Here is an 18,535-nt window from a genome sequence, read left to right on the forward strand (position 1 = left end):
AAATTCTGGTTAGAGGAACTCCCATCTTACCTTTGACTTATTAATACACTTTCAGTGGTATTTTATTTGTTGGTGCTGGTATAAAGTTCAAACTAGGAGCTTATATCTGAGTGAGCAGCTTGAGCAATAAAAGAGGCCATAAGGATTATTGCTTAATGCAGATTTACTGGATCTAGAGTGGCTTCATCACTTGTGGTTAGGTGGCAGAGGGGATAGGCAGGAAGTGGGAGAGGAAATGAAATGTGGGGTGGAGTGGGAGGAGAGGAACAGATGGGGAAGGGAAGGAAAAGGGGAAGAGATGGCAGAAATAATGGGAAAGCCATTCTGTTTCTAAGAAGATGTGAAAAACTTGCTGTATTTTCTGATTCAGAGAAGTTATTTGTTAAAATTTGAACATAGAAAAAAAAAATGCTTCCTTTGGGTCAGTTTATGAGAGTACTATGGGCTGCTACTGTGTTTTTTTCTTCTCATTTGCCCCTTCTCTCGTTTTAATTTTCACACCTTGTGCACACTTCTTTGTCTGTGGTATAATGGTAGTGTGTTGCTGAGTGAGCAATGTGGGGGTGTTTCTGGCGCTTTCAGAGCACACAGGGGAGGAGGCATCTTTTGCCTTAGGGAGCTTCTGTTCAAAGGCTCTTTCCTTAAACAGCAGATGATTCGCAGAAATAGGGAAATAAAATTCTAACTATAAGTAAAGTTCAGATGTGGCTTTATATGGCCATTGCCATGAGAGACAAGGAAGAAGCTGAGTCTTGACTTCCATTGTCATTTTAGCTTTTTAATAAATTTCTATAGGAACATCAGATGTCAGTGTTATGGCTCACTGGTGTGTTTCTGGCTTTCTCAATCAATGCATTTGATTTTAATACTGAGGCAGAAAGATATCCCCACAGCCGAGGCAGCTTTGCCTATCTTGGCAGTTGGAATACAGTTTAAGAAGCAAGAGTTGAGCGATCTTTATGGTAGAAAGGCCCTAACTAGATGTATTTTCTGCATTTTTATCTTTTGGAACTGTTCCTTGAATGCTTAATATAAAGTAGATGATATTTTAGTAATATACAGAAATGGCAGAGAGTAAGACACACCTAAAAGCTTGTTGAATGAATGGATGCATGAGTAGAATGAATGATCTGTGTGTTGGATATGTGTACATGTGAGTCCTGGGCTTTCGGGTTTTTGGAAATTTAGAGCGGCCATTGTTGAATTTCAACAATTCCATTATTGAAAATAAAAGGTGGAAAAGTTCATAAAAATTTCTGTCCGTATACTTACTTTGGGTATTAAATAAATCCTAGAATCGTTGTCCTACATGTTGTCTTTTTCTCTGCTTTCTAAGTACTTCCGTTTTCATTACTCAGATAACCAGAACACCTTAATCTAAATGTGAGCTCTGTACTTGGGCACATAGTAAGTAGGTACTCAGTAAGCATACATGGTCAGGTTGGCTTTAAGGGATAATTACTGTTAATAACTGGTCATTTTATTGATTGTGCCCCTCTACTCCTTCTAGTGTTTTCATAAATTTTTAGTTTCTTTTTTCTAAATATATTTTCCTTGATGTCAAAGAGGAAGGGAGAGGGAGGGAAAGAGAGATAGAAACAGCAATGATGAAAGAGATTCATTGATTGGCTGTCTCCTGCACACCCCACACTGGGGATCCAGCCCACAACCCGGGCATATGCACTGATCAGGAGTCAAACCGTGGCCTCCTGGTCCATAGGTCTATGCTCCACCACTGAGCCACGCCAGCTGGGCAATTTTTAGGGTTTTTACTTTTCTTCAGAGAAAGAGAGAAATGAAGTATTTCACTTTGGCAGATATATTATTAAAGAGTAAGAGAGTGGACAGGGATATCTATAAAGACATCAGGATTGCTTCTTAAGCCCTTGTTTTAAAAGTCTTACAATTAAAAATAATCAAAGGTATATTTAATGTTTAGAGTTTATTAAAAGCTTCAAATGCAATGATCTATTATTTGACATGTTTTTCCCCATTAGTTATAGGCACAAAATACATATTACTATTAGGAAATCAGGGATGAAAACACCACATGTAGATAACTAATTTAAAGCAGTTTCCTCTCCCACATCACCTCCTCCACTACCCCTGTACAGCTGGGCGGTGGAAATGGTGGTCACCCTAGTTAACCTCAGTAATTATTTATTTGAGGGTTTTGGAATGTGTAGTACCAGGTAGCTCAAGGGGAATTTCATGTTTCATGATGGCTTAGCTCTTTGTATGTACTACTTAGTATGATAACTGAGCTTCATATTCACTTCAAAGCAGTGGAGAAAGTTAGTTACTTTTCTCAATTGGGATCAACCAAAACAAGACTGTTCCCAGGGACACAGGACAGTCCCTTTGGCTCTTCATCCACTAAACCAAGTTAAAAGGAGTGCAGTCTATTTTAGACTGATCCTAGAATGTTGTGTATTTAGGTGGGAAAGGTATTTGTATTTAGGGCACTTGGGTATGTCCAGATGTGAGGGCCTCCATGTGGAGACTTCTGTGCTATTTAATTTTTCTAATATCACACAGTTTACTAATATGAGTAAGATATTAGTAAATCAAGATCATTCTTTGTAGAACTGAGTCATGGATAGAGAAATGACTGTATACTATCCATTTTATTCCCCCCCCCCCCAAAAAAAATGACTTAAACTTGTAGGTTTTAGTTTTTCCATTGCATTTAAAAGAAATACCTGGAATTTTTAAACTTGACTAGTAGCAAGAGTTGTACATTTTAAATCCCTTTCAAATATGTAGCCCTTCATTACATTAAGATATGAACTCTTTTCACATTTAGAGATGAAACATAAAAGTTCAATTCTGCATATCCTTCTAGTGCAGTGGTTCTCAACCTTTCTAATGCCGCGACCCTTTAATACAGTTCCTCATGTTGTGGTGACCCCCCAACCATAAAATTATTTTCATTGCTACTTCATAACTGTAATGTTGCTACTGTTATGAATCGTAATGTAAATATCTGTGTTTTCCGATGGTCTTAGGGGACCCTGCTAGTGGTTCTCAACCTGTGGGTCGTGAACCACAGGTTGAGAACCGCTGCTGTAGAGCCCAAGACCATCGGAAAACACAGATATTTACATTACGATTCATAACAGTAGCAACATTACAGTTATGAAGTAGCAACAAAAATTATTTTATGGTTGGGGTCACCACAACATGAGGAACTGTATTAAAGGGTCGCGGCATTAGAAAGGTTGAGAACCACTGTTCTAGTGTTTAACAAAATTAGGAGAAATTTTAAAAATAAGTGTTTCTAGGAAATATTTTGAATAATGTTTTATGTAGGTAGGTAGAGAAGAGGGAGTACAAAGAAAGCAGATGAAATGGGTTGTTGTATTTTATTTGTTAGTACTGGTGGGAAGAGGTTGAGTCAAAGTGTACCATTGAGATGAAAGTATAATTTAAGCTGCTTTTACCAGTTGTAAGGGAGCATCCTTCATGGGGCACAGTTGGATGCCCAGTTGCTTCTCAGCAGTCTAGACTCAAATGTACTATAGATGTTTAGTCATCTACTACCCGGGCGTTTCTTTGAAATGTGGAGACCCCTAAATCCTGTTTTGCATGTAATTGAAGTTAGAGGACATGCTAGGGAAAGCTATTCTTGATCTACTAGAAAACAAATAATTGTATTCTGTTTCTGATCTTCATTTATAGCACCAGCAACAAGTGGTGCAGGCTGTGGAACGGGCCAAGCAGGTGACCATGGCAGAACTGAACGCCATCATTGGGGTACGTGGCCTTTCCATTTTAGCTCTGATCTTGGTGTTTGTCATCAGTTCTCTCATTCTCTTTTAAATTCCATTTCATCAAAAGGGCAAAAGGCAGTTGAGGACCACAAAATGAAATTAAGCACTTTACCTTTAATCTCATGTGAATTTTGCTGGCTTCCTTAGAAACTTTGGATGGTACTCTCACCAATTCACGTTCACATATTCCTGAAAACTCTCCCCTAAAGAGACTGGATAGTTTTCATAATATTTCTTTCCTTTGCAGTCAGCTTCTGTTGCTAACCTATGCCAGAAAAAGATTCATATCTCCCTGATATTAAAATGACCTGATTTCTTTTATCTTTCCTCAAATACAGAGTATCTTAATATCATTTTTAATGAAATAAAATTTTTGCATCACCCTGCTACTCTATTCTGTGATGTGTGGTTCTTATGGACTAGCGTCCATTTGTAGTAGAAATGATAGATGAACAACACCTTTTAGAAAATCAGTGGCCCAGTTATAAAATCTTTCCTGGTGATAGTAGCATTAATAATGTTGCTGGAATTCATAGATTTGGGCAGTCACTCCAACTCCACTTGTATTTTTGTTCACCCCCGATTAAGGTAACAAGTGATAAAATAAGGTGCTAAAACTTAGAAATCAAGTGAGAACTTGTAGCCGAAAGAGCACAGTATTCACATCTCTATTTATGTGGCTGTGGTACAAGCAGTTCCTTCGTTATTTAATGAAGACTCTACAACTGTACTTGCCTCTTTCTGCCCCTCCCCAATTTTTTCTTTTGTGTATAGATTATACACAAAAGTCTTCTTTTTTTCCCCCAGTGTATCAAACACACTTTGAAATGCTAATTATTGCATTTACTTTCATTAAAATTCAAATTGCTGAGTGAAGATGTGGATAAGGGTCGCTTGATAATCAATCTGAAGTGAAGATATTGCTTCAATTATGCCTCTGTCTTTTAACAAGGAAATCAGAACTCTGGTATGACTGCGATCGTGGTTGAGCAGATAGTCTGATTGTAGCTTGTTTTTTAATGAGCTGTTTTGAGCTTTATTTTCTGTCCCTCTGACCACACGAAAATACTGAGTTAGAAGATGTAATACATGGAATGAAGTGACCTTTATTTCTTCAGAAGTGCCCTTGGAAAGAAGAGACTGAATCAGAACAAGCCATGTAGACTCATTTGTCACACATTTTCTTCCCTGAGGGTTTGGGGGAGAGATGAGAGAGGAATAGATTTCACAATTAGTTATTTCCTAAAATTTCAGAGCGTTGTTTTTAAAGTTAGAATTATATGTAAAACTAGAGGCCCAGTGCACGGATTCGTGCACGGGTAGGGTCCCTCGGCCTGGCCTATGCCCTCTTGCAATCTGGGACCCTTCGGGGGATGTTGGACTGCTGGTTTCAGCCTGATCCCCAGAGGCCAGACGGAGGGACCCCACCGGTGCACAAATCCATGCACTGGGCCTCTAGTATGCATATAAGATCTTTGGTTAATCTCTTCCCACCCTCCCCCTTTCCCTGTGAGATTCATCCGTCTGTTCCATATTTCCATGCCTGTGCATTGAGCATCTGCCCCCTGGTGGTCAGTGTGCATCATAGCTACCGGTTGAACAGTCTAATGCAGTGGTTCTCAACCTTTCTAATGCCGCGACCCTTTAATACAGTTCCTCATGTTGTGGTGACCCCCAACCATAAAATTATTTTCATTGCTACCTATGAATCACAGGTTGAGAACCGCTAGCAGGGTCGCCTAAGACCATCGGAAAACACAGATATTTACATTACGATTCATAACAGTAGCAAAATTACAGATATGAAGTAGCAATGAAAATAATTTTAAGGTTAGGGTCACCACAACATGAGGAACTGTATTAAAGGGTTGTGGTATTAGAAAGGTTGAGAACCACTGGTCTAATGGTTGCTTAGGCTTTTATATATATAGACTAGAGGCCCGGTGCATGAATTTGTGCACGGGTGGAGTCCCTCGGGGTGGCCTGCAGAGATTGGGCCCCAGCTTGTGCCCCCAGTCTTGCAGCCCTGCAGCCCCTCCTGGCACCCTGCCTTGGCCTGGCTTTGCCCCCTCACCTGCTCCACCATCCCACCTGCAGGTTGATCGATTGCAGCCAGGCCTCTTGACTGGCTCCCTCAGCACTTGGGAGCCAGGCGGCAGCCCTGCCCCCTGCCGCCATCATTGGGTCGCTTTCTGTGGGGCAATTGGTGGGGCGATTGGGCCCCTGCTTACACCCGCCTTGGTCTGGCACCGCCCACTCACCTACTCCACCATTCCGTCGTGGTTCCACTCTTGTCGGGGCTGGTTGGGACCAGCAGCGCCTCCACTGCTGTCTGCTTGCCAGCACTGCATTGCCGACGTACACCATGTTCTGCGCCACCCCCTGGTGGTCAGTGCACATCATAGCGAGCAGTCGAACGACAGCCTGAGGGGACAATTTGCAAATTAGGCTTTTATTATATAGGATAGATACCAGCTGTGCTTGCTTGAAATGTGTGCTGTGTTCACATTGGGATGTATTATTAGGTCACCAGGTATTATTAGTCACTAAGGATAGAACCTACATTTGTCAGGTACTGCACTGTTTGCTGGTGAAGGAGTGAGAATGGGTGGAATGCGAGCTTGCTGGTTCATTTCTGGCTTAGAGTTCATTGTTTGTAGGAACTACTAAAATATAGGTATCCATGGTTGGCAGTCTTCTCTAGAAAAACAGAACACTTTTTTTCTTTTTTGAGTCTTATTAGTTACTGTCTGTACAGTGGAGAGATTAATCTAAATAAAAAACATTGTTTTGTGTTGGATGTTGTTTAAAAATATGAGGGAAGATATAAAAATCAGATATATGAGGGGAGATATACTTCACATAAAGTATATTTTATTACTCTTTTGTATCTATTTCATTTTGCATACTTTGTTTTGAATGGGATGGCAGGTTGCCTTTTCTCAGGGAACGGGCTATTTATTAGACTGTAGTGGAATAACTGATATAGTTTGTGTATATATGGATTTAATTATTAAAATAAAACTAATTTAATTTTGTGACCTAAAAACTTATTTGAAGAACTAACTCAGTAGAGCTGCATGCTGTCAAAAGCAGCATGTGTAGAGCTGGTGGATCTGGTGGCAATTCCAGATTATTTGTATCTGAGCAGAAAATGAAGTCTAAATCACATAGTCTGACTTCTGAAAAATAGGTTGCAGAAATAGAAAAACAAACCCCACAGTTTTAGGGAGAAGGAAAGAGCTTGAAAATAAACACATGATGCATTTCTGCTGCTGCTGTTCTGTCTCCTTGGTCTTTGTTTCAGCCCCGGTAGTGCCTTGTGTCTAGTACTTTCTGAGTTGTAACATTGTGGAATTTTAAATGCACCTGCTGTTGCCCTTGGGCATGGCTGAGTTGTGAGGTGATTTGACCTGCAAGCAAAATTGATGAGGGGTCAATTTTAGATTGTTACTTGAGTCTTAGACTGTAGTCTGCAATGATTTTCTGCACTGAGGGGATGAAAGTTTTTCTCCTGAGAAGAAAAGACCCATCTAAGCGTCTGCAGACCTTCATTTATTTATCACTACATATGTATCTTTTTTATATGTATGCACACCATCCAGACAAGTGCAAATGTTCCCAGATTTAATGAAACCTGATGAAGCACCTTTTTAACTCTGCAATATTATTCTACCTTCATTGGTAAATGAGCCAAACCAGTGATCCATGCCGTTTAAATGCAAAATACTGTAGTGAGCCCGGAACCTGCAGAGGCTGCTTGTTCTCCTGACAATAAGCTAGTTGTGCTTAATGGAATGAAACACAGTTATAATGATTTCTTTCACAGGTCATGTTCAGTTTAAAACTGTTGATAGATTGAAATAAGTTAAATATCATTTGTCTTTTATTTATAAGGAAAAAAACAGGAAAATTCCTGTGTTTTCAACAATTAATATTTTGTGTTTTGTTTTGAATTCGTTGTAGCTCATGTTTCCTTGAAGCCTTCCTGGAGTTCCCTCCAAATTGCATTTAGCTTGATCTTGTCATGTGTCCTACTAGCCACTGTGTTTTTAAATTAGAATCTCTGCGAGATCACACTGTTGGAACAACACACAAATTGTAGTTTTAAATCAGTAATATGATCTAATTAGAAATGATGTTTTCATTTCCTATATTATTAAATTGAGTCATCTGACTATCTTAAAATGCTTTTTAAATCCATTACACTATATAATCAGCACATGCTGTGTGAATGTGGTTATGCTTAATAAAGGAGGCTGACATAGGAACCTCATAAAATTTCACCAAAGAAGCTACCATTAAGAAACAAAAGTTTTATTAGGGATAAACATTGAAAAAGAAAATGTTTAGCTTGTAAAAATAGGAAATGAGGTTCCTGTGGATTCCCCCCACTTTTTAAACCTCATTCTTTGGAGAAAAAAAACAGGATAGAAATAAAGCATTTTTAAAAAAAGCACACCCCTTAAAAAATTCTTCAGAACAGGTATGCTATGGTGTTGTAGGAAAATGCGGTTTAGCACAAGAAATGCTGAACCTCAATTTTTAGCAGTGACATTTTAATGATAGGAAGTCTGCAAAATTATTTGCCATCAATTGTGAAGGCAATAACAAGCCTTGGTGGTTTTTCACACTCTCTGTGTTAAGTGCTTTCAGAATGACAGCGTAAACTGTGTTAGAGAACTCCAAGGAAGTAAAACTGATTAAAATGTTCATGCTTGAATGGTGCTGATGGAATAGTTCATTTGGACTTCTCTACCTCCTGCAGCTCAAGCTGAAATATTAAAATTCAGTGGATTTAAATCTCTCTCCTCTCAGCTCAGGAAAAAAACATTACATTTTAATAGGTTTTAAACCCATAATTCATTGGTTTGGAGCAGCACTATTAAATCTATTTAAATATTACTTGTATTACTAAGGAAATGATTTAAATGACTTTGCCTTTACTACCCAATGTGTTGGAGTTATTTAAAAAAAAAAAAAGTAAAAGAAAGACAATACCTTCGGGGTTTTTTCCTTCCTCTTAGTATTTTGTTTTATTGTCCTTGTCATATGATTGGCCCTTAAATTATATATGTATACATTCCAGATTGGCATTTTGGCAGGAGGTTTTGCAGTATGACAGTTTTCAAATATATGCCACTCTTTTTCCATTGTAGATTTAAAAGCTGCCATTTTAAATTTCAGAGCCATTTAGATGTACCATTGTGGTAATTTCCCCTGTAGTCCCTTTAAAAGATGATTAGCACTTGGCAAAAAAACCTAAAAGATATAAATATTTGGGCAAATATAAAAACGAGTGTGTATGTTTTCCCTCCCTTACAACACAAACTCCAGTAACACAAAATTTGAAATAAAATAAAAAATATAACTACTTTTTAAACAAAAGCAAAAATGTATTAAGTATCCAAGAGCCCTGTTTTCATCTCTTCTGTGTTTGATAATAAAGGGCTTTCTTTCCAGAGGTATTGTTCGTTTTGCAGTAGTTGTGCTATTATCTTTCTGGGAAAACAAATGTTGTTCTTCCTGGGCCCACTCATAACCCCTTTCTCTCTAGCCATTGCCTTTACCTATGGCCTGGCGGGACAGCTCTGCTCAGCCACAGAGCTTTTCCTGGGGCCTTTGTGGGACTCCACTTTTCATTTATGCATATGCAGCTCTGCAAGGTGGGAGAGTCACCACCCTGTGGGGTAAATCCTGGATCTACAGGCAAATAGGCAGTGGAATGTGCCCCTCCTGCCCCTTGGGTGGACAATTTTGAAGTGCTTTCTGCATTCCTCCACAAAGGGTCCCAGCGGGGTGGAGCTTAAGTTGCCCATGGTAATGATCAACTCTTGGTGTAGTGATCAAGAATACATCCTTGTTTTGTGTTTCCCTCCTCTGATTCATTTTCCCTAGGCCCCTACTCCTGCTCTGGGATCATCTCTCAAAATTACCTACAGCCAAGCCCTGTTCCTCCTCTGCTTTCCTGGAGGAACTGAGACACTGGGGAGTGGACTCACAGGCCTCAGGCTCTGTAAGGAGGTTTTTTGGTATAGGTAGGCAGTTAAACTCATCTCACAGGCTAGAAGCATGATTTGTGAACAGCTCAGCTTTTACATTATTTTTTAAATAAATACTTTTCAATAAACTTATTAGGTGAGCTTCCCTTTCTTGTTCTTCTCCCAACTGATTACTACTGCTATTTTCTAAATGTATATTATATAGGATAAACTTAAAAATGAGCTATAACCTAGATTTACATTTTATCAGAGGTTGTTATTCTAGCTTTGTTGCTATGTTTACTGAACAATGTGCCTAGAGCTTAAATATTATAAGATATTCTGGCCACTGGCTGCTTCATGTATACAGCTTGCTGGGATGGGGGTTGGGGGCCAAAGGCAGGTTTTCTGCAATTGTAAGGCTTTGCTCACCACTCTTACAGAGTATGATAAAGCTGTGATTGCACATAAGCCAAAGAAAGCAGTTTTATGTTGTAGGTCTGCACTTCACCCTTGTTTTTAACTGGTTCATGTACTGTCGATCAGTGATGTGGTCATAATCTAATCTTTGTGCTATAATTCAGTGAGGCTCTAAGAGGCAGTAATTTCTCTTCTTATAACAAAGACTCATTATTTAAATCATTTTTCAGCTCTGCCTCCATTTCAGAACTCCCAAAAAACCTAGGTAAAGGACAGGATTTCTAATTTGTTCTTATGTTCTGTACTACATTAATTTCTATTGCAAAGTTTCTCTATAAGAAACTTCTAGAACCTAGTCTCAGGTTTTGTTTTTTTAATTGTTGCTACCACGAAGTGCTACTATGTTTATTTTTGTTGGGTGGAGGGGAGAGGGAGAAGGAGCCCTTCTTTCCCTCCTTCCTCCTAATAAATGTATTTCCACAGATCAGGGTAGAGTTCAGCACACAGTGTTAAAAGAGTTGCCTAGTGTGTCTGGGTGGGTGTATCTTAAATTGCTTAAGGCTTGTGGACATAAGGCTTCCACTTGAGAAAGCAGTTTCCCAGGTCTGTGAATCTGCATTTCATTCACTCCAGGCCTGTGTAGGGGCCCAGGGATCCTGATGGAAATGCTACAGAGAAGCAGGTTACACTCATAGCAGTTTGCAAGCTTGTACATTGTTATCCTTTTTTATTGCTTAGCATTTTTGTTTGTTCTTTTCATTTTGCTACATCTTTTCTAATTTTCTTACTGACTGCTTCCCAGTAGTGTTCCTACAAGCAACATCACCAACTTCCATTTAGTCAGACCTTTTCTCTTGTGGACCCAGCTTGCCTTGTGTCCCTCAAAGTTGGGAGGGAGGGATGAGGTAGGCTCACTCCAAATAGGTCAGTTAAAGGTTAATGGCTTAAGCTAAGTTTTAAGCAGGATTGGTGTGTGTCCTCCTCAGAGTTCTCTCGGAAATCAGTCGAGAGAATTCTTTTGCCCAAAAAATGCATTTGTGATTTTGAGTGTTCTAAGCATCTTTGCTAAAAGGGTAGAATCTTTTAGGAATAGTAAGAGTGATTTAATCATTAAATCTACTCATTCATTCACCAAATATTTAAGTACCTTTACCAAGTCCTATTAAAGGGGCACATTTTATTTTCACTTAGAATGGTATTTTTCAATGTTTTCTGAAATGTATTCTGAAATGATCTTCAAATTACATTTAAATCATTAAAGTTTTGGTAGTTGTAAGATTTCAGGTTTTACATTTTACTATACCTAATCAACTTTTAATTAACACATTTTAATTTCAATAAGACTTTAGTTTCCAAGGATAGCAGAGTAAAGGGAAACATAATAAAAAATAATAAAAATGAGGTTGCATACATTTACAAATTTGTATATTTCTTTATACTTGTGAATGTGTGGAATTAGGAATCTAGCAGCACACATTCATTGCTGATATATTCTGTATTCTTTTTAAAGTCAGATTTATCAACGTATAATTTGCATAATGTAAAATTTACCCCTTCTAGTATATAGTTCTGTGAGACTTGACAATTGAATACAGTCATGTAACTATATACCACCACTATCAAGATCTAGAACAAGCATGTCAAACTTGCGGCTGGTGGCATGCAACCTGCCAGCTGCGAGTTTGACATGCTTGACTAGAGTATCTCTCTTCTGCTCTGCTTTACTCCTTCAAATTCCTTTGTTCTTTGTAGTCAGTTCTTTTCCCTATCCCAGAGGGGGCCTCATAAAATATTTTTATTGATTTTTTTAGGGAGAGGAAGGACGAGAGAGAAACGTTGATTGGTTGCCTCCTGCAGTGCCTGGGATGGAACCTGAAACCTGGGCATGTACCTTGACTGGGGAATCAAATTCGCCACCTTTCAGTGCACAGGACGACACTCCAACCAACTGAGCCACACCAACTAGGGCCCAAAGTAGGCCTTTTAGAGGCTGTCATATTTATGGAATTATATACCATGTATGTAGTCTTTTGAATTTTCATCTTGCATTAAACACAACACGTGATTTGGTTGTTTATATCAGTATGAGTTCCTTTGTATAGCTGAATAATATATTCCATTGTGCAGATATAACACTTTATTTAGCCATTCACTCCTTGAAGAACACGTGGATTTATCTCCAGTTTCTGGTGATTGTGAATAAAGCTCCAATAAATAATTCATATACAGGTTTTTGTAAATGAATATGTGTTCATTTCTTTTGGATCATTACCCAGGAGCGGGATTGCTGAGTTATATGGTAAGTCTGTATTTAACTTTCTAAGTAACCGACGTATTGTTTTTCAAAGTGATCACAGTATTTGTAGTGTCACTAAGATGTGGGAGAGAGTTTTGCTCCACATCCTTATCAGCACATGGAATTGTAGGTTTTTAGCCATTTCTGATAGATCAGTAGTGGAATTTGTGTTGTTTTCCCCCCTCCCCCCCCCCCCCCACTCATGCTCTCACCCCCTGGTGTCTGTGTCCATTGGTTAGGCTTATATGCATGCATACAAGTCCTTTGGTTGATCTCTCTCCCTTACCCCCACCCTCCCCTACCTTCCCTCTGAGGTTGGATGGTCTGTTTGATGCTTCTATGTCTCTGGATCTATTTTTGTTCATGAGCTTATATTGTTCATTATATTCCACAAATGAGTGAGATCATGTGATATTTATCTTTTTCCGACTAGCTTATTTCACTTAGCATAATGCTATCCAGGACCATCCATGCTGTTGCAAATGGTAAGAGTTCCTTCTTTTTTTACAGCAGTGTAGTATTCCATTGTGTAGATGTACCACAGTTTTTTAATCCACTCATCTGATGGGCACTTAGGCTATTTACAAATCTTAGCTATGGTGAATTGTGCTGCTATGAGCATATATCCTTTCTGATTGTTGTTACTGATTTCTTGGGATATATTCCTAGAAGTGGGATTACTGGATCAAATGGGAGTTCCATTTTGAATTTTTTAAAAAAATATATTTTATTGACTTTTTACAGAGAGGAAGGGAGAGGGATAAAGAGCCAGAAACATCGATGAGAGAGAAACATCGACCAGCTGCCTTCTGCACACCGCCTACTGGGGATGTGCCTACAACCAGGGTACATGCCCTTGACTGGAATCGAACCCGGGACCCTTCAGTCCGCAGGCCGATGCTCTTGCCACTGAGCCAAACTGGTTAGGGCCATTTTTCATTTTTTGAGGGAACTCCATACAGTTTTCCACAATGGTTGCACCAATCTGCCTTCCCACTAGCAGGGCATGAGGGTCCCTATTTCTCCGCATCCTCGCCAGCACTTGTTGTTTGTTGATTTGTTGATGATAGCCATTCTTACAGGTGTGAGATGATACCTCATTGTCGTTTTGATTTGCATCTCTCAGATGATTAGTGACTTTGAGCATCTACATATATGTAAGCCTAAGTAAGAGACCAGCTGACCAGCCAAGTGGCCGGTAGCTATGATGTTCACTGACCACCAGGGGGCAGACGCTCAATGCAGGAGCTGTTGAGCGACAACAACTTTGCAGAGTGCCCTCTCATACTTCAGGACCCCTCAAGGGATGTCAGACTGCCGGTTTCAGCTGGATCCCTGCAGGCCAGGCCAAGGGACCCCACCCGTGCACGAATCCATGCATGAATCCTCTAGTGTTTTCATATTTCTCTTGGCCTTCTGTATGTCCTCCTTTGAAAAGTGTCTATTTAGGTCCAATTTTTGATTGGTGAAACTTGAGTTTTTATGCACTTCCATAACAGCTAATGACGTTGAATGTCTTTTTTTGAGGGGGTGCTTATTTGCTATCTTCTTTGATAAGTATCTTTACCTCATTTTTTCCTTGCCAGTTATTTTTATTAAGTTTTGAAAGCTTTTTAATATTCTGGATATAATTCATTTATGTATTTTGCAAATATCTTTTTTACAATCTGTAGTTGTCTTTTATTTTTTTAATGGTATCTTTTGAAGAGCAGAAGTAACATGGATGAACTCTTATTTATGAATTTTTTTTCCTTTATGAGTCTTACTTTTGGTATCATCTCTCAGTAATCTTTTGCCTCATTCAAGACCACAAAGATTTTCTCCCTGATTTTCTTCTAGAAATTTTATGTTTAGGCCCATGATCCAGTTTCAGTTAATTTTTATTTATGGTATGAGATGTGGGTTAAGTTTCTTCCTTTCTCCTCTCTTTCTTCCTCTTCCTCTCTCTCTTTCCCTCCCTTCCATTTTCCAGATGGACATGTGGTTCAGTTGTTCAGCATAATTTTTTAAATATACTGTCTTTTCTCTATTCAACTGCCTTTGTGCCATTGTTGAAAATCTATTGACAATATGTGTGGGTCCATTTCTGGACTGTATTCTCTTATGTTAAACTGAGTGTCTGTTCTTTTACCAATGATATGTGTCTTGTGTTCTGTAGCTTTCATTATTGATATTTTCCATTACATCTTGTGCTTATTTAGTACTTAACTGTTCTTGCCGTCTTTCCAGTACCCTTCAGATCTCAGGTTCTTACTGTTGGTATCCTAGAGACTGACATATGGGAAAGAATCCAATCTCAATAGAAAAACTTTCTCTTATGTCAAAAATGGTCTGACCCCAAAGTATTCCCTCAAGTGTGAGTACATCTTCCATCTCCCCCTGACCCCAGGTACAGTTTCTTCTAGTCTCTAGTAGCCTCCTCCTTAGGAGGCTTGTTTGTGCCTTTGTTTTCTGCGCTTTATTCTGCACACAACAACCAGAGTAATCTTTTTCTGAAATATAAATTGGATCCAGTTGCTCCCCTGCTTAAAACCTTTCTCTGATGGCTGCCCATTTTGCTTAGAATGAAGCTTAAGTTTCTTACCATGTCCTTCAAGACTGTGTGAACCGCCGAAACCGGTTTGGCTCGGTGGATAGAGCGTCAGCCTGCGGACTGAGGGGTCCCAGGTTCGATTCCGGTCAAGGGCACGTGCCTTGGTTGCGGGCACATCCCCGGTGGGAGGTGTGCAGGAGGCAGCTGATAGATGTTTCTCTCTCATCGATGTTTCTGACTCTCTGTCCTTCTCCCTTCCTCTCTGTAGAATATCAATAAAATATATTAAAAAAAAAAAATTAAAAAAAAAAAAAAGACTGTGTGAACCTACCCTTCACCTGCCTCCCTGACTTCACACACCACTTTCTTCACTTGACTGCCCTTCAGCCACATTGGCCTTTTTCTTCTGTCCCTGGGTCACCCAGGCATGTTCTTGATTGAGGGTGTGTGCATCAGCTATTTCACCTCTAGAAACTCATCCTCTGTGTCTTGACATGGTCTTCCTCATGTCATCCTTAAAGTCCCAGCTCAGATGTAACCTCCTGAGAAAGGACTTCCCTGGCTGGCAGACTTTAGTAGCTTCTTCACCCAGTTCACTCTCTATCCCATTAACCCGTTTTATTTTCCGTATGGCACTTAACATTTATTGATGTCTGTGTCACTCTCCCTTCACTAGCAAGTGAGATGTTGTTCACTTTTATAGCCATGGTGCCTAGAACAATATGTAGCTCATTAATTTCATTAAATATTTGTACAATGAGTACTCAGTAACTTTTGTTCAGTACACATGCAGTACTGTGTTTATAATATTTAATGAAGATATGTTCATATTTATTAAAGGAACAAATACTCTATTTTGAACTATTTTCACATTTGGATTTTTCCCTCCGCAATTTTGAACCAAGATTGAAAGAAAACATGGACTAGTAGGAAATACACTATCCTGGGTGTCACTTACAGTATGATCTTAGGGATTTCACTTTCTCGCCTGCAGAATTCAAGGATGGAGCTAATAGTTTCTAAAGTGCCATCTAGTTTTCTGACATTGTATGGTTTTGTAAATATATTTGTTTTGATGACTATGGAGTCGTGTTTTTTTTTTTTTTTAGTTTGGGAGCCTTCGTGTCAGTTATTTCTCTAAGATTTGCTATATCCTCAGGCTTATATTTTTTCCCCCAAATGGGTAACAAAAAATAGAAAATATTTATTGAGTACTTGCTTTTTGTCAGGTACTATACTGTTCTAAGCATTTGCATGTGTTATTTTGTTTAATCTTTACATCAACCCCATGTGGAAGGCAATAGGATTATTGTTCCAGCTTTACAAATAATGAGACCAAGGCCCTGAAGGAGGGGATAAGTAGTTTTATGAAGGCCACACAGGGACAAAGTGGCAGAACTGGGATCTAAACTTAGACTTCAGAGCTCACGAACTTTTTTTTTTGTTCCCGCAACTCCGTGTTCTTTTTTTCTTTTACACTAAGATCAGTAGTTTCTTCATCCCTATCTGCTAATAGGCTTGCCCAGTGTTTAGTGTTCAGAGCTCAGCGAGGGAAATGGAAATTGGGTGTGCCTGATGCACATACTAATTGGTTAGCATAAATTGTCTGAATTATATTATATATTAGTTCCATAGTTTACTTGGATACCCTTGACTCATATCATACTAGGTTTCTTCCTGTGTGTTGTCACTTACTCTCATATGTAAGAATCAAGAGTCTTCATAAACACCACGGCAAGGCAGGTGTTTTAAACCTAGGTCCATGGATCTTCTTAGATTTCATGCTTGGGTGTTAGGCTGTCCATTAATTCTCCGAAATGTTTGCAGAATTGAGTGTCTGTGGGGAGGTGGTAGTGGTGCACATTTTCTGGAGAAGAAATTTTGGTCTTAGAATTATAAAGGTTCCCATGATATCAAAAAATGTTTGAACCTGTGCTTTATAGGACTAGAACTATACAATATCTAGATGTGAAATAATAAAATATTTGGTGGAGTACACGTAGACAGAAAACAGTTGTCTATAGCAGTGGTTGGCAAACCGCGGCTCGCGAGCCACATGTGGCTCTTCGGCCCCTTGAGTATGGCTCTTCCACAAAATACCACGGCCTGGGCGAGTCTATTTTGAAGAAGTGGCATTAGAAGAAGTTTAAGTTTAAAAAATTTGGCTCTCAAAAGAAATTTCAATCGTTGTACTGTTGATATTTGGCTCTGTTGACTAATGAGTTTGCCGACCACTGGTCTATAGCATTATAATGAGATAATACTGGACAATGATTCAGAAGCCTGGAAATCCTGAGTTTACACTGAATTTGTTTCTAAATATTGCCCAGGGGTTGGGGAGTTTCTTGAACTGTTGACAGGTTAAAACACACAGACACACACACACACACACACAAAACAAAGCTATTTTGTTTATACTGTCAGAGGTATTATGGAAAATAAGTTGGCCACACTAAACTTTTAAGCTTTAACTAACAATGAATAATAATGACTGGTTGGGATTATGCTTAGATTAAGAAGAAATAATTGGAGCCAGCAGCTCATCATGTGGTCATATCAGAAGAGAAAACATGCAAGCAAATATTCCTTCAGTTTACTTGTTTTTCTGATTGTTTGTTCCTATTCATGGAGTCATCCTTTAAAGCAGCAGTTTTTAACTGGTGTACTGCATGTATTTTCAAAACATGCAATACTTGCCTATTTAGTCAAGCCCTACCTATTTTCCCTCTAGTCAAATAAAGAAAATGACAATAGCCATCTAGTGTGAATGAATCAAAAGTTATACTTATTTTTTTTTGTTAGATTGGTAAAAAATACAGCTTTTGGTGTGCCACAGAATTTTAGTAATATATGTGAGCCATGAGATGAAAAAGGATGAAAATCACTGCTTAAAAGTTCTGGGGCACAATGACTACTGAGAACTGGTCTCTGCCTCTTTGGTGTTTATGGTTTCTTGGGAAGGATACATACATACATGGTTAAGTCATGTTTATATAAACTTATGAACCAAGGACAAGGGGAGTGGGAATGGGGTAGCAGTTACCAGGCGAATGAGGAGCAGTGAGAGAGGGAGGGAGATGACTGGTAGAGGAGGACCATAAAAGGCTCACACCAGAGGCCAGTCAAGGATCATTAGTTTAGAACCATAGGCATTGCCAGCATATTTTTGAAATTATTTCATTGCCATATGATAAACTGTACTTTTCCTCTGCCTCCATTTCTCCATCTTGAGAAAATTTTGTCTATCCTACTTGTGAATAACAGCTAATTCTTGGGATATAGTAATATTACAAACTTAAATAACAATGTTGACCTAATAATTATCAAGAATTTAGAGCGAACCCCTTTCTCCCATCCTAGACTTTGTAGAAAAACTAAAAATGGCACATTTCTTGAACCCTTTTTACTCCACAGCTAGTCTGCTCTTTGTGATTCTCATACATTTTCCCCTTTGGTAGATTCATAAAAAAGGGGAGAGTTTATCTTGGCCCAGGTGGTCTTCTGTGACCAATAAGGGCAGTGCCACTATGCT

General features: G+C 39.0%; 1 protein-coding gene across 5 annotated transcripts in view; it reads left to right on the forward strand.

The window, feature by feature from the left end:
• LOC308247775 (transducin-like enhancer protein 4) overlaps positions 1–18,535 on the forward strand; it is a 149,564-nt gene that overhangs the window by 49,438 nt on the left and 81,591 nt on the right. For 4 of the 5 annotated variants that reach the window (XM_080667326.1, XM_080667327.1, XM_080667329.1 and 1 more), the window contains exon 6: positions 3,682–3,756. The exons of the other annotated variant lie outside the window; for it this stretch is intronic. In XM_080667326.1, coding sequence (XP_080523452.1) covers positions 3,682–3,756 — 75 coding nt within the window. The remainder of the gene's footprint in view (positions 1–3,681; positions 3,757–18,535) is intronic. 5 annotated transcript variants of the gene reach the window in all.

This window comes from Plecotus auritus (genome assembly GCF_963455305.1).
Source record: "Plecotus auritus genome assembly, chromosome: 5".
Taxonomy (NCBI): Eukaryota; Metazoa; Chordata; class Mammalia; order Chiroptera; family Vespertilionidae; genus Plecotus; species Plecotus auritus.